The sequence below is a fragment of the Clupea harengus genome, chromosome 10 (genome assembly GCF_900700415.2).
Source record: "Clupea harengus chromosome 10, Ch_v2.0.2, whole genome shotgun sequence".
Lineage (NCBI taxonomy): Eukaryota > Metazoa > Chordata > Actinopteri > Clupeiformes > Clupeidae > Clupea > Clupea harengus.
In genome coordinates this window covers 17,346,418-17,361,042 of record NC_045161.1, presented here as the reverse complement: position 1 = coordinate 17,361,042, position 14,625 = coordinate 17,346,418, and the positions used below count along the sequence as shown (strand labels likewise).

The window sequence follows — 14,625 nt, the reverse complement described above, 5'->3', positions numbered from 1 at the left end:
TTTTGCGAGGGTGACCACCAGGGGGCAGCAGTGATACTCCGAGGTCGCCCGTGACATACGCCTCGCAGCTCAGAGGACAATCTCTGAAACGTCAACATAAAGGCTCGGGGTGAACATCCAAAGGAAGGGGGACCCCCCCCTCGTCCACACACCAGCAGTGTGAAAGGAAAAAGGCACCGATAACTCTAGAGTGGGAGGAGTCGCAACACACAGGCCACAGGTTGGATATGAGTGCCAAGGTGCTTCTGGGAAAAAATAAAACTTAAAACCAAACACAAATGGCAAATGGTCCATGCCCCCCACCCCCAAACCCCGGCTCAGTGGGCTCTTAAGGCTTTTCACAACAGGAGCGAAGAACCGAGAGGAACCCCACCTGAAGAACCCCTGCACAGCCCCAGGCGGTACAGTTCTGCCATGGTTCTACTCTGCTCTGGACATTCTGTGTGTGACCCGACTCCATCACTCTCACACACACGCACACGCACGCACACAAACACACACGCATGCACACTCACACACGCATGCACACACGCACGCACGCACGCTCCTGAGTCCCTGAGGGCTATATATCAGTGGAGAATCTCGTGACATGACCACATTTAAAAGGCATGACCGCAAATAAAACATAAGAAAAGAGAGAAAAAAAAAAACGAGCCGTTACAATAGTGCCTTTAAACACAACCGTCATTAAATATACGCTCCTCTATATACATCATTCACTTCATTAAAAAAGTGGTGCTCTGGTCATGATATAGCTCTGTGTTCTTCCGCGCTGCCCCCCCAAGCCTGCCGTCTCCCCCTCTGATCTCTCAGATAGCAGCACACAGGGAGCGGTCCTGCCCTGACCCAGCTGAGATTCGGCCCATCTGGGTCTGGACAGGGCTGAAGTTGTCCCACCCCTCTAGTTGCTATCTGGTCCCTATCGTGCCGTTGGGTCCAGAGAAAGGTTTGCCCCTATGGTGAGGGTGGGGGTGTGTAATGGCATCTGGTTTTGGCTTTGGGGGGTTGGGGGGGGGGGGGGGGGGGGGGTCGTCAGACGTTGGTGTCCTGCAGCAGGGGCTCCTTGGCCTCGCTGGGGGGCTGGGCGGGGTGGGGGTGGCTGTGGGGGGACGTGTGCTTCTTCCAGCTGCCCCCCCGCGACACACCCAGGTTAGGGTGCTCTGGGATGAACAGTGCCACCAGCAGGGCCAACAGCACAGAGCACGCCCCGAACAGGAAGGGGGGCCCCGGGATTATGGAACTCTATAGGAGAGAGAACAATGGAGAGAGAGAAGGAGAGAGAGAACGATGGAGAGAGGCGGAGAGAGAGAATGATGGAAAGACAAGCAGAGAGAGAGAAGTAGAGAGAACAGTGGAGAAAGAAAGAGGGAGAGAGAACAGTGGAGAGAGAGGGAGAGAATGAAGGAGTTTGATCACTGAGACAAGTGTGTGTGTATATATTCTTGAAGGTACATCATGGTTATGGAGATTTGTAATGTTTTTGTAGGTTATGTAGGTACACCTGGAATGGTCCATTGTGTTTGACTTCAATCAGTAACTTGTCTATGGGTTCCCCCGGAAACTACGTCAGGCTTTACCTATCATAAAGTGTAACCTGACGCAATGTTAGCCACGCCCCCTTTAGCTTGAACAATAGCCGCATCTCCCCAGATGTTCTCTCTCTCTCCCTCCCGGCCTCGCCCGAGGAGCAACTTTGACCTCTCCTCCCCTCCAGCACCGCTTGGAGAACACCGTCAACCGGTGAACAACTACTCTCTTTGTTCTCACTTCTTACGGCCGACATACGCCTAAGATCTCAGTCACCGAACTGATGTGAGACGCAGTAAGTTTAGCGAAAGCAGCTAACATTAGACCTGCTAGCTAACTCTACAGAAGGCAAACTGCAACGTTCTGAGCGATCAAATCCTCCGACCTAAACTGCAGTAAAACAGAGACATCACAGCAAGGACAACTTTCTCCAGCTACGGACGGCATCATCTCTTCTGCCGTTTCAACATCGGACTCGCCAGCACAACCCTTTTCATAAAGGACTGGTAACTCTGACATTAACTGGGCATTTAGCTATCCTAGCTATTCACAACCTGGCTAAGCATAAGACTGTTTACATGCCATTGTTCATGTGTTTCATATGTTTCGTTTACTGAACGTAACTGTTTATATATTTTCATTGTTAGTTGGTAGTTGGCTTCGCCACACCATCAGGGTTATCGTTAGGATTGCTTCTCAGACACATCGGGTCTTGCATGCATCACTAACCATTTCCCTCTTTTCTAACATGGCATCTTAATCGCGCACGATTACATATACATTGGCCTTCACATAGCCACACACGCGAAGAGAATACTCGAACTTCGCGCTGCATATAGGCTCGCCTTGTTCACATCACATGTATGTTCGCGTACGTGCACACACATGCACGCGGAACTACGGTGATCAGACAAAGGAACACACACACATTCTTTCTGGCGCGCTCCTAACAGCGCAACCCCGAGCCCACCGGCTCACACACACACACACACACACACACACATCCCCACATTCCTTCAATTCATTGGTTAGTTACATTTAGCTAGATTACATATTGTGTGTTATTCTCTTATCATTGTGTAAATAAATACTTTGATTATATATGCTGGTTTATTTAATGTTGCACAAGAGTGGACGTTGCCAACCTCTTCTATTCAGAATTCTAATGACCTTCAACCATACTATTAGTAAGGTAACTTTGGTTGTAGTTATTAATTTAATTATTAATCAGAGTTCCAAATTGATAGTATAATATATTTTATGAGACTGATATATTTAACGAGACTGATTTGTGGATTATCTTTACTTGGACCACCGTGGAGGACACTACACTTTGTGTGGCGCCCCCTAGGTGTTCAACTTAATTGATCTGCCTTGTGTTGAATGGTTGATGCCTGTCCAATCGGGTGAGATTACCAACATATTGTTGCTGTTGCAAGGACAGCACCAGTGTGTCTTGGTGGCCCTCGCAAAGACGGTATCACAATTTATACACAATTGCACCCACATTCACCCGGCACCTGCTCACAGGGTAAGTTACCTACATAGTCTGGTACTCCCATGTGAGGCTGGTACCAATTTCACCTACAGTTACATGTTTTATTAGATCCTAAAAATTATTAGATTCATTTTAATGGCGTATGATCATGTTTTATTCACACTGGACAACCAGGTTACATATTCCCACTGGTTACTTATGTGTGCCTGACTTGTTGGTGATGATGTGGGAGATGAAGTGTGTGTGTGTGTGTGTGTGTGTGTGTGTGTGTGTGCACTCCTCACCTCTTGGTGATGATGTGTGTGATGTGTGTCCAGGCCCTCGGCTGGCACCTCGTCCAGTTCCACATGGAAGATGTAAAAGATGAAGCCGTACAGGGCAGGACCCAAACCATTACACAGGCCACGGATACCTGTGACCATCCCCTGGCCCACTCCTACACGCACACGTGCACACACACACACACACACACACACACACACACACACACACACACACACACACACACACACAGAAACAAGCCCAGTTGTTACACAGCGACCACAAACATGTATTCATATCTAACATTTGTGTTTGCAGACACACACACACACACACACACACACACACACACACTATTGGTCGGCCGATTATTCTTCATGAATAGAGATTTTATAAATATTTTGTTTGTTTTTTTCATCTGAGTCAACATTTGCACATTCTTTTTAACCCAAAAGCCTTGTTTAGTTTTTTGATTACTTGTGGACATTTTATTTAAAATAATAAGTAGAGTGCAGAGAGCAGATCTACATAAGGCAACAGAGAGAATGCAGACAATAACAGTGTTACCTTTTTGTGTGTCATTTGTTTATTATTAAATTGTTGTATTTTATCAGAAGCAAAACATTGATAACATGATATCGACATTATATATTGGCCATCGGCCACCCTGTTCTCTAAATATAGGCATCGGCCATTGAAAAACCCATATCGGTCGACCACTAACAGACACACACACACACACACACACACACACACACACACACACACACACACACACAGAAACAAACAAACACAAGGAGTATGTGTAGTGTGTGTGTGTGTAGTGACCTTGCTGGTCGGGTTCAGCTGTGCGAGACACCAGAGCGCTGACGGCAGGAAAGGTGATACTGGACATGGCGGCCACTGCCCCTGCGGCCCACATCATCCTGGAGGGGAATCAGAGCACACATTAATAAAAAGCAACAGCAATCAGGACTGACATTAATGTGTGTGTGTGTATGTTCCTCACCAGGGTTCGAGGCTAGTTACACTGGGATAGTGTGTGTGTGTATGTGTGTGTGTGTGACTCACCAGGGTTCACTGCCGAAGCCATACCAGGCCAGCTGCAGTATCTGGAAGCCCAGTCCGAGTAGGATGGTGTTCTTATTACCAATGGAGCGCATTAGCAGACTCAACACAACAGTCTGTCGATACACACACACACACACACTCATATGTATACAGTACACCAAGGTGTAGAAATGGCTCAAAGATGATCAAGAGAAAGAGAACTACATTTCCAGTGTCATGACAAAGGGTCTGAATACTTCGGTCAGTGTGATATCAGTTTTTCCTGATTCCTTTTACATTTAATGAATTTAATGATTAATGAATGAAAAATCCTGTTTTTGCTTTGGGGTATTGAGTGTAGATTGATAAATAAATCATAACAAATTAATGTAAACGATTTTAGAATTAGGCTGCAACATAACAAAAGGCAAAAAAGTGAAAGGGTCTGAATATATTCATTATATTATATATATACTACATTATATTATGTTTATATATTCCAGCGGTTTTAAACCGTCCCACACTAGCCTCTAAACACCACAATGACAGCACTGACACAATGTCTTCAGGTTATGTAGCAAACAGTGTTACTTGAGTGCTATGGTTGTGTAGTTGCTATGCTAGCTACCTAAAGGAAACGTTTAAATAACCTTAAACGTTTTAAATGGCAGAATTCCATTTGCATGACATGATAGCTAGCTATCTAGCTGATGTTACAGTCCTCAAAGATAGAATAGGAATAGGCAGAAACCCTCAGGGTGCCTGTGCAGCTTTTAACACAAATCAATATTCACACATAATAAAATTTGTTCATATTAACACACGCTAGCAGCTGCCAACTGTGAAGATGGTTCCCTCAGTTCGAGATAGCTACAATAGTTCATAGTTGGGCTTACTGGCGAAAGACCTTGCATGTTTACTCACCTCGCGGAGGTTCAAGCTCCGTAGCATCCCGTTAAATAGGCTACAGTTAGGTGGGAATACACACACCCGTTTCTTTATCGTTATGGAAGACTGCGTGTGAATAAAAACGTGTTGTTTTTACCTGATACATTAATAGGATTCTTATGTGAAAGAGAGACCCATTCTGTATGTGTGTGTGTGTGTGTGTGTGTGTGTGTGTGTGTGTGTGTGTGTGTTCGCGGGCGCGCTTGCATTACTAACTTCCAAGTGGGGAAAATGTATTCCTATGTATAGACCGCAACCGAGTATTAACCGCAAGGCTGCAGATTTTTTTTTTTTTTACTGGAAATTGCGGTACCAAGCCGTTACCAAACACATTAAATACAAGCAGTTACCAAACACATTAGCTGTTACATACAAGCTGTTACCAAACACATTAAATACAAGCAGTTACCAAACACATTAGCTGTTACATACAAGCTGTTACCAAACACATTAAATACAAGTCACCACCAACTCCTTTGGCACTCACCTGTGCCACGATGGACAGCAGACCCAGAACAGCGATAAAGGCAGCTACGCTCTCCGGAGAGAAGTCCATGATCTGAAACACACCCCGGCCAGTCAGCATGGGCCACAGCCACACACGAAACGCACCACATGGCACGCACCTTACAGCAAGGCTCAATGGAAACGCACCACACAGTACGCACCCTACAGCAAAGCTCAATGGTAAAGGAAGGCACCACACAGCACGCGCCTTACAGCAAGGCTCAATGGTAAAGGAACGCACCACACAGCACGCACCTTAAAGGGAAGCTCAGTGGTAAAGGTGTCCAACGTTTTGCAAGACAAAATGGCAACACATAGCTGCCTGAAAGCCACACTGTTGCCAAATTAGAGCTTCCCCTTTTTCACTGTCACAGCGATTCCATTGAGCTTCCCTGTAAGGTGCGTACTGTGTGTATGTGGTGTATAGTGTATGTATGTGGTGTGAAGTGTGTGTATGTGGTGTATAGTGTGTGTATGTGGTGTGAATAGTGTGTATGATGAGATTACCTGTCGCAGGTAGAGGAAGAAGCTGGAATACTGGCCGGCCTCAGGTAGGTAAGACAGGAATACTGTTATACAGATAAGCAGCACTGTGGAGTCCTGGCCCACTTTCCTCAGAGACTGCAGACAGACAGGAGAGAAGAGAGGTTAGACACAGACAGACAGACAGCTAGGAGAGAAGTGAGGTTAGACAGAGAGACAGATAGGAGATAAGAGAGACAGCAGACAGACAGACAGAAGAGAAGAGAGACCGCAGACGGACAGACAGACAGCAGAGAGATGGCCCACCTTCTTCTGCTGTCCTGTACTTAAACATCAGGGGCCTCGTGTACAAAGCCTTGTGTAGAATTCAAACTAAAACATACCGTATGTACAAAGCCTTGTGTAGAATTCATACTAAAACATAGCGTATGTACAAAACCTTGTGTAGAATAACATAGCGTATGTTCAATGCGACCCTTAATCCCAACAGCTAAAGGACCACCCAAAGAACACCAAACAACAAAACACTTTTTTAATTGATATGACTACATGCGGTCAATACCAGGAGTCGCATCCCTCCCCATTTATCCGACCAGGAGTGGCATCACTCTCCATTCCATAGACCAGGAGTCGCCTCGCTCCCCGTTCTACCGACCAGGAGTCGCATCACTCCCATTCGCTCCCCATTCTACACTAAGCTCCCTTTTTACAACAAACAATACCTGCACCCATCATCACAAACAATAACGCCAGAGCCCCATGACTCTAAACACTCAACACAGCTTAGGGCCACACACACAAACCTGCACTGCTCATCTCACCAGATCACACACCTAATGTCAGCTATGCACCGCACAAAACCAGTCAAGTACCCCAAACACTACCACACACACACACACACACACACACACACACACACACACACACACACACACACACACACACACACACACACACAGTGATGAACACCACACACACACACACATACACACAGTAATGAACACTACACACACACAGTCATGAACACTACACACACAAAGTTGTGAACACTACACACACACACACGGTTGTGAACACTACACACACACACACACACACACACACACACACACACACACACACACACACACACACACACACACAGTCATGAACACTACACACACACACAGTCATGAACCATCTCTCTCTCTCTCACACACGCACAGAAAATGTGAATGTAGTTGTCAGAGCCTATAAGGGTACTCACAGCAAAAGGGTCGGCCTGCTCCCAGGAGATAGGTGCCCCCCACGAGGCGGGCCTCATCTTCTCGGGCAGTGACTCGGGCACGGCGACCAGGATGAAGCAGATGTCCAGCATGGCGATGGCTGAGGCCAACACTACCACCAGGCTGTCGCCATACACGCGGCCCAGGTATGCGCCGATCGCCGGGCTCGTCACTAGACTTGCAGCGAAGGTGGCAGACACCTGTGCCACACACGCACACAGACAGACAGACACACTCACTGTCAGGAGTCATGAATCTGAATCTGAATAGGAGTGTAATGGAGGCTGAGATGCTGAACTCACCAGGGTGTGGGCCATGCTTTTCTCATGTGTGTGTGTGTGTGTGTGTGTGTGTGATCAGACAGAGCAGGCTGGATCTGAACTCACCAGGCCGTAGGCCATGCTTCTCTCATGCTCCTGAGTGATGTCAGCCACATAGGCAAAGACCACAGAGAACGTGACCGCAAACACCCCTGACACGGAGATCACCGCAAAGTACCACCTGAAACACACACATGAACACACACATGAATACACACATAAACAACATGAGAAGACAGACAGGTAAGGACCATGTCTGTGCATCACTCTGTGACACATCGACCTAATACATAATGTCTCACGAAACACATCCAGCCCTCTGTATCAGCCTGGTCTGTCTGATTGCACATTAACATCCCCGCACACATGCGCACACACACACACACACACACACACACACAGTGGGTGTCCCAGGTCAAGTGGAGGCCAGTGTTAGGTAGCAGTGCGGTGACATACCAGGGGCTGATCTTCATAAGCGGGATGGGGGCGCAGGTGAAGAACACGGTGAGAAGAAGGAAGGACTTGCGCCCCCAAACGTCTGAGAGGGCTCCAATCAGAGGAGCGCTCAGGAACGACAGCAGACCCTGCAGGAGGGCACAAACACACACGTGCAGGACACACACACCCAGGAGGACACACACACACACACGCATGAGCACAGGAACGCACAAGCACAAAGAGACCTCGTGACTAACAACAATTACACAGTAGATTTTTGACTCTTGGGTGAACAGCCGCAGTCATGGGATGCCTACCTTAACTCCCTGAATCAGGCCATTCATTAGAAACGTGTGCTTTGGGAAGGTCTCGTGAAGAACCTAAGGGAAGAGCACATCACATCAGTTGGACCACATTCCTGGTTATTCTGCGACACAACCCAGACATATATGGCAAGTCTATATATATTTGAGAGTCTTGGTAAAATATTTCTGGCTGAAAGGGTGTTTCTGGTGACACTTCAACTTACCACCAACGTGGGCGCGGTAAGGAGGCCCCAAGCGAAGAACTCCAAAAAGATGACGATGACTGCATGGTAAACACTGGGAGCCCCGAAGCCTTGTGACTAAAAAATTAAGCGGTGATACAAACGTAAGCAACATTCAGAGATACATTCTTAACAGATGCGTATGGAAGTGCCTCTGTCTAGAAACTGCACTGATAACTGAACTAGCTTATGTGGATTCCCTTTAGCGAAATCAATTAAAATAGGTCTAATAGCCCAAACAAAACCACAACAATTCTTTTTTTTAATACATCACTGGCAATCGGTCTCGGTTTGCTATATAATGATGTCGACATTGGTTTAGCCATAGGTTAAGAATGTGTTCACATGCTAGCATACTGCTGAATCTGACAGTTGCAAAAACAGTTAACTGGCCCAATTGGTTCAAATCAGTTTACATGTTAACCGGCTCAGCAATCACCCAAGAAGCTCCGAATCGAACCTTCCCAAGTGCAAAGACCGGAGGTGTTTTGGTCACACACTTTGGCCAACCGTAACCTACTTCCCTAGTTTAGGGTTGCGGTGACAGCCTGTCTGTCGCATCCCTAAAATAATGACACCCTGTACTGTCCAGGTTGCAGGTAAGTGTCAGCTCGCGTCTGTTATCTGCTGGCCCAGTTGACATCTGGTGTTTGTTGTGAAGAAACCTGTGGCTACAGCGTGGAGCGGGGGGAGGGAAGGAACCAGCCAAACTTCCTCACAATGATTGAGCGCTGGATACTTTATGTTCAGCGCTAGCGCTAACAATACAGTCTTAGACATAGTTGCTAAATACACCCACGAGTTATCATAACGGCTTGGTCTCACTTATTTCCTCCACGTGATCGAAACAGAAAGTGCTTTCGAATCGAGTACTCACTGTCCCTCCATCCTTGATGATGATTTTTTTAGCCAGCAGAAGACTGCGATTCGCCCGTTTCTTCTTTTTGCTCTGTGTCATATTACCATCCTAATACTTCGTTTTAGAAAATCTACTTGAATTGTTACTATGCCGAAACATCCGTTAATTGAATCCTTGTGTATCTTAAAAGGCGTCAGAGAGAATATATCATGAAATGAAATGTTTTGCTGTTCAGATCCTCTCCAGCCATTCACCTACTCGCCGCCATCTTCACAAAATCAAACAGCTCGGGAACGTCATGACGTCGCATCATACGATTTTGTTCGTCTGTAATACGTCACATACCCCGCCCACTTGTTCTATCTTTGACAACCTGTAACAGTTGTAGTTCCAGCAAAAAGAGTTGCTTTATTAAAGATACTCTGTTTACATCAGGAAATGTTGGCCTGGCCCTCACACGTGCAAATAGACATATGGAAATCTTATTATTCATATACCCTACATTTTGAGCAACCCCTAACTCAAGTGTTAGATGCCAAAACAAGAAAAGTAGCCTACTGTCTACTCTTAACTATGATATATGTTCACAGATGGTCTGGTTGGTTGATGGTCTTGTTAGGACTGTTGTTTGCATAGTTTCCATTGTTTTAGTAATTTCTAATGGCACAGATCTGTAAAAGCCCTATCGTAAAAAGCAGCACTAATAGGTTGCACTCTTTACAACAAATGAAAGGAATACAAGAAAGTTGTGGGTTGACGTACAATACAGTACATTTATGAGAATATAACACATTTGTTACTTGTTAAATGTCAGCCGTCTTAAATACACCTTGAATATTAAGACTCCACACTGTTGACTCCTGGCATTGGTAATGATGTATTCTGTTTACATAAATAAATGGCAATGCACGGATGCAAACCCACACGGAGCAAAATTAGCAAGCAATTAACTTTTGCTTGAAAATAATATTATATAGAGAGGTGGTCACAAATACATGAAACAGAGGAGGATGGCATATAATCCAATACAAGTAAAACAAGACTAGCGTACGAAAATTAAAAAGTTGTGTAGTGCAATGGACAACCCAATGACTACATTGTATATTACTGTAGCCTTCTTTTACAGTCAGTTGGACAAACACCATTACAGACCTCTAAAGTGAACTACAAAACGCCGCCATATTTTGCCCATATATGGAGTGCCGTGTCTAAGCAATTTTCCTAATGGGGAAATACATGGATTTTGAATGGTCGCGCCTACCAAGCTCTGTCGGTTAACTTAAAATTCTCCCGTTTGGCCCTACATACTTTTGCCGTCTGACTTTGAAGTGGATCCTGTAATCTTCGATCCTGTTACGACACATCCTCGGAGGGCTGTGAAATGTGAAGCGGACTTTTACTTTGAAACCGCTTCCTTGTGAGAACATGATATATCAGCGTTGGTGGTATAGTGGTGAGCATAGCTGCCTTCCAAGCAGTTGACCCGGGTTCGATTCCCGGCCAACGCAGATCCTTTTCCCTCTGTGAGGGAATACCCAAAGCATATCCTCTGCACTAGAGCCTCCCCCCTCCAACACACACACACAGTATGTAGATAAACCAAGTGTATGTGGATGTCAGGCAATGTGGACTTGTTGGGTATTACAGCTCATACTGGAGGTAGGAGCGTTTTTTATAACGATGCACCATCATTTTTCAGGTCCAACAAGATCTTTTTCATTACAAAATCACCTCAGAGTGGTGTACGCCTCCGTTACAACTGGGTTACAGTGACTATACTTCACACAGTAGGTAAGAGGGGGACACGGGGGACACAGTAGGTAAGAGGGGGACGCAGGAATGGCAGACACTTCAGCCAAGAGTTTCATGAGAGAAAGGGTGGAGAGTTGTTTCTGAGTAGATTATGAAATTCAAATACATTCATAACTAAGAGACAAGGGAGCCCACCCAAAGATAGGGACTTGTGTTTGTGTATATAACAAGTAGGTACTGAGTAAACCCGACTGCTATATGTTGTAATAGAGTTAAACTCTATTCCAATCTATAATCATAGCAGAGCAATGTACAGTGCACCCAGGCTTCTATTTCGATTTCTGTTCTATTTCACTTCCGCTAGGTGGCGATAACATACTGATTGTTGGTAGCCTGACCACGAACCACAAGAAGAAGACTTTAGACATGAGGAAGTAATTTGCTGTTTTGCTGCCTGCTAGACGGCCCGATTGCTCAAGTTCAGAGGAAGAAGCAGAGTTGTCGTTCACACTTGTGTTTACGGTCTGCTGTTGTGAGAGTCATAAGTTAGATATGGCGGGGAGTATCAAAGACAAGGAAGCTTTTCAGAGACTGAATTTCCTGTACCAAGTAAGTTTTTGGCTTGAAACAAGCCTCAGTTGGAGCACGACATCTCTATATTCTGATACAATTCAGAGACAAAACGCATGTTAACACCAGGAGTAACGTTAGCCTAAACGGGATGACTGTATTGTAGTGACGTGTATTACCTCTTGCAGGCTGCACACTGCGTTTTGGCTCAAAGTCCAGACAACGCAGAACTTGCTCGTTTCTACTGTTTCACCCAGAAAACCATCGCACGCCGGCTTGTTCTTAGACAGTGAGTAAAACAATATCATTTAAAAACTTTCGATGCTCTTTGATGACTTCATAGATAACACATTTCTCCCACATTTACACGCAGAGATCCTTCAGTGAAGAGAACCATTTGTAAGAGATGCTGCGGCTTATTAGTGCCTGGGGTGACTGGAGCCCTCAGACAGAGAAGTAAGGATGTTATTTATGAGGACTACCCATTAGTTTTCATGGGCTTTGATAACCACCACTGGCAGGGCACACTTCAGTGCCCAACTCTATGACAACAAGCCAGCATCAAATATAATTTCTAATTATAATTTGGATGTCATAAAGGACAGGATGCATGTAGTAATGTGTCTCTACTTGGCGTAATACGTAAAGGAAATTACCATGTTGCAGTGTCTGAGCTGTATGAGATGTATTTGGATCTCATAAAGGACAGGATATATGTAGTAACGTGTCTACTTGGCATAGAGCGTAAAGGAAAGCAGAGGGTGACCGTGCTGCGCTGTCTGAGCTGTGGGCAGACGAGGAAGCTGCCCAATAACCCGGACCACCGCCTGTGGGTGGACCAACCAGAGGCTCTGCTGGAGAACCAGCCACAGCAAGGTGAGAGTCCCTCTCCGTGCTGTTTGCCTGTTCTTATAGTCCAGCTGTTACATTACACCATGGGTGGTCTGTGCGTCTGTGTTAATACCAGGAGCTGAATCATCAGCTGTTATTCTGGTTGTTCGTCATTATTGCTTGTATCATGTGCCATCTCTGCATGAAGGTTTGAGCGCATGGAGAGGGGGGTTGAGCGTGTGGAGAGGGCTGCTCATTGCAGATATGATCTTCTCATCAACAGAGGAGACCTCAGGCCAGAAGAGCGGAGCTCCAGTTACTGCTCCCACAGAGAACCCGACCTCCGGACGCTCTAAAGGGAAAAACCTAGACACAACCATGAAGCCGGACGCCTGAGGCCCGTCTCTGTGAACCCAATTGTCCCTACAGACTGATCGTTGGCACCGGTGTGGTGCTGGTTTGGCCAATGCAATGGTCCTGTCTGGAACAGAGAGCAGCCTTGAAGGAGAGAAGTTGTCAGTCTGTGAGACTAAGGATTGTCAGGAGCTGAGCAGTAAACAGTAAACAGGTCTTATTTGATGGTCTATTATTCAGGGTTGCTGACCATGGTCTAGTTTACATTGAGTCTGTGATATGACAGGCCAGCGATGACACCCGTGGTGTCATTTTATTGTGATGTAAATAAACACATTTATTTGATTGTATTTTTGAAATCTGTATAAGATTATAGTTTATAGTCATCTCTATATTTATCATTTGCAGTTTCTGATTCTGAATTTTCCAAGAAATCTAAATCATAAACTATGGGTTTCATTTTCAAGATATTTAAATATCAACCAGATGTTCACTATCTGTTGTTTGCTCTTGCAATACGGAATAAAAATTGAAAAAGTAAAAAAGAAACTCTTGAGTCCTTTGTACATCTATAACCCATTCCAGTCCCCAGACAGCAGAACGGGCACTTAAACCAGCGACGGACGGAGAGAACATGTCTGACACACACACACACACAAATTCAGTGTGTCAGTCAGTGCATGATTCCACCTCAGGGGGACGGATGGCTGTATGTGTGTGTGCTGGGGCTGATGGCTGATGGAGGTGTGTTGATCTTTGCGTGGGACAGATGGCTGTTAAAACTGTGTGTGTATTTGGGCTGATGAGTCCAACACCTCCCTCATCCCAACTGTGTCATGTGAAGGACTTGTACTTCTTAATGGACCAACTCCACTACTTTTTACTAATGAGAAATGTTTATTTGATTTAAAAACAAGGGTAACCAGTCAACACAGCGATATAATGGTGAGGCTGAAGCCTAACAGGCACATGCTCATTACTGTATGGGAAACATATTCAATGGAAGGTGAAAGTCAATGTTGAGTTGCCCCTGTAAGTATCTAAAGCCCAATTTATAGTCGGCTTTTACGCAGGCACGCAAGACACGCAAGAGCCCCTTGTGTAGATACGTACCCCCTCTTGCGTGCTTGCGTACGTCTCCCAATTTTTGTAACTATCCGACAAAGCTACGCAAGCCCATCTTTACCTTTTGGGCAGTAGCATTCTAACATTAGTAAGCTGGCTCAGACACCTCGCAAATCCCTCCAGACGTATTTTTCAGTTACAAAAACGGGTTTTTTACATTGCAGTGTCTATTTCTCTGTAACTTAAAAAAAAAATCTAAGCAAAAAAGAGTCAAACAAACAACTTTTAAACCACTGTTTACCTTGTGGGTAGTAGCATGTTAACATTAGAAAACTGGCTCAGACACCTCG

At 45.5% G+C, this 14,625-nt stretch overlaps 2 protein-coding genes and 1 non-coding gene across 4 annotated transcripts; 2 read left to right on the top strand and 1 right to left on the bottom strand.

Annotated features, from left to right (window-relative positions):
* Positions 1-1,028: 1,028 nt before the first annotated feature.
* On the bottom strand, positions 1,029-10,003 carry mfsd14a1 (major facilitator superfamily domain containing 14A 1). The gene is made up of 12 exons (XM_031574229.2): positions 9,722-10,003; positions 8,827-8,922; positions 8,615-8,677; positions 8,316-8,443; positions 7,926-8,040; positions 7,521-7,739; positions 6,299-6,412; positions 5,772-5,843; positions 4,358-4,470; positions 4,115-4,212; positions 3,310-3,461; positions 1,029-1,242 (listed from the first exon to the last, which is right to left on the bottom strand). The coding sequence occupies exons 1-12, from the start codon at positions 9,800-9,802 to the stop codon at positions 1,033-1,035; spliced, it is 1,461 nt and encodes a 486-aa protein (XP_031430089.1). The 5' UTR covers positions 9,803-10,003; the 3' UTR covers positions 1,029-1,032.
* Positions 10,004-11,139: 1,136 nt separating this feature from the next.
* trnag-ucc lies at positions 11,140-11,211 on the top strand. Its single transcript has one exon. It is a non-coding gene; the product is annotated as a tRNA-Gly (tRNA).
* Positions 11,212-11,851: 640 nt separating this feature from the next.
* rpp21 (ribonuclease P 21 subunit) lies at positions 11,852-13,759 on the top strand. Of its 2 annotated transcripts, none has more exons than XM_031574239.2 (5): positions 11,852-12,064; positions 12,214-12,314; positions 12,399-12,481; positions 12,767-12,901; positions 13,065-13,759. In XM_031574239.2, exons 1-5 carry the CDS (start codon positions 12,008-12,010, stop codon positions 13,250-13,252), a joined length of 564 nt encoding a protein of 187 aa, XP_031430099.1. In that variant the 5' UTR covers positions 11,852-12,007; the 3' UTR covers positions 13,253-13,759. The 2 variants fall into 2 exon arrangements, with proteins under 2 accessions (XP_031430099.1, XP_012697401.2); XM_012841947.3 differs by having other exon boundaries at positions 11,863-12,064; positions 13,140-13,759.
* The last annotated feature ends 866 nt before the right edge of the window (positions 13,760-14,625 follow it).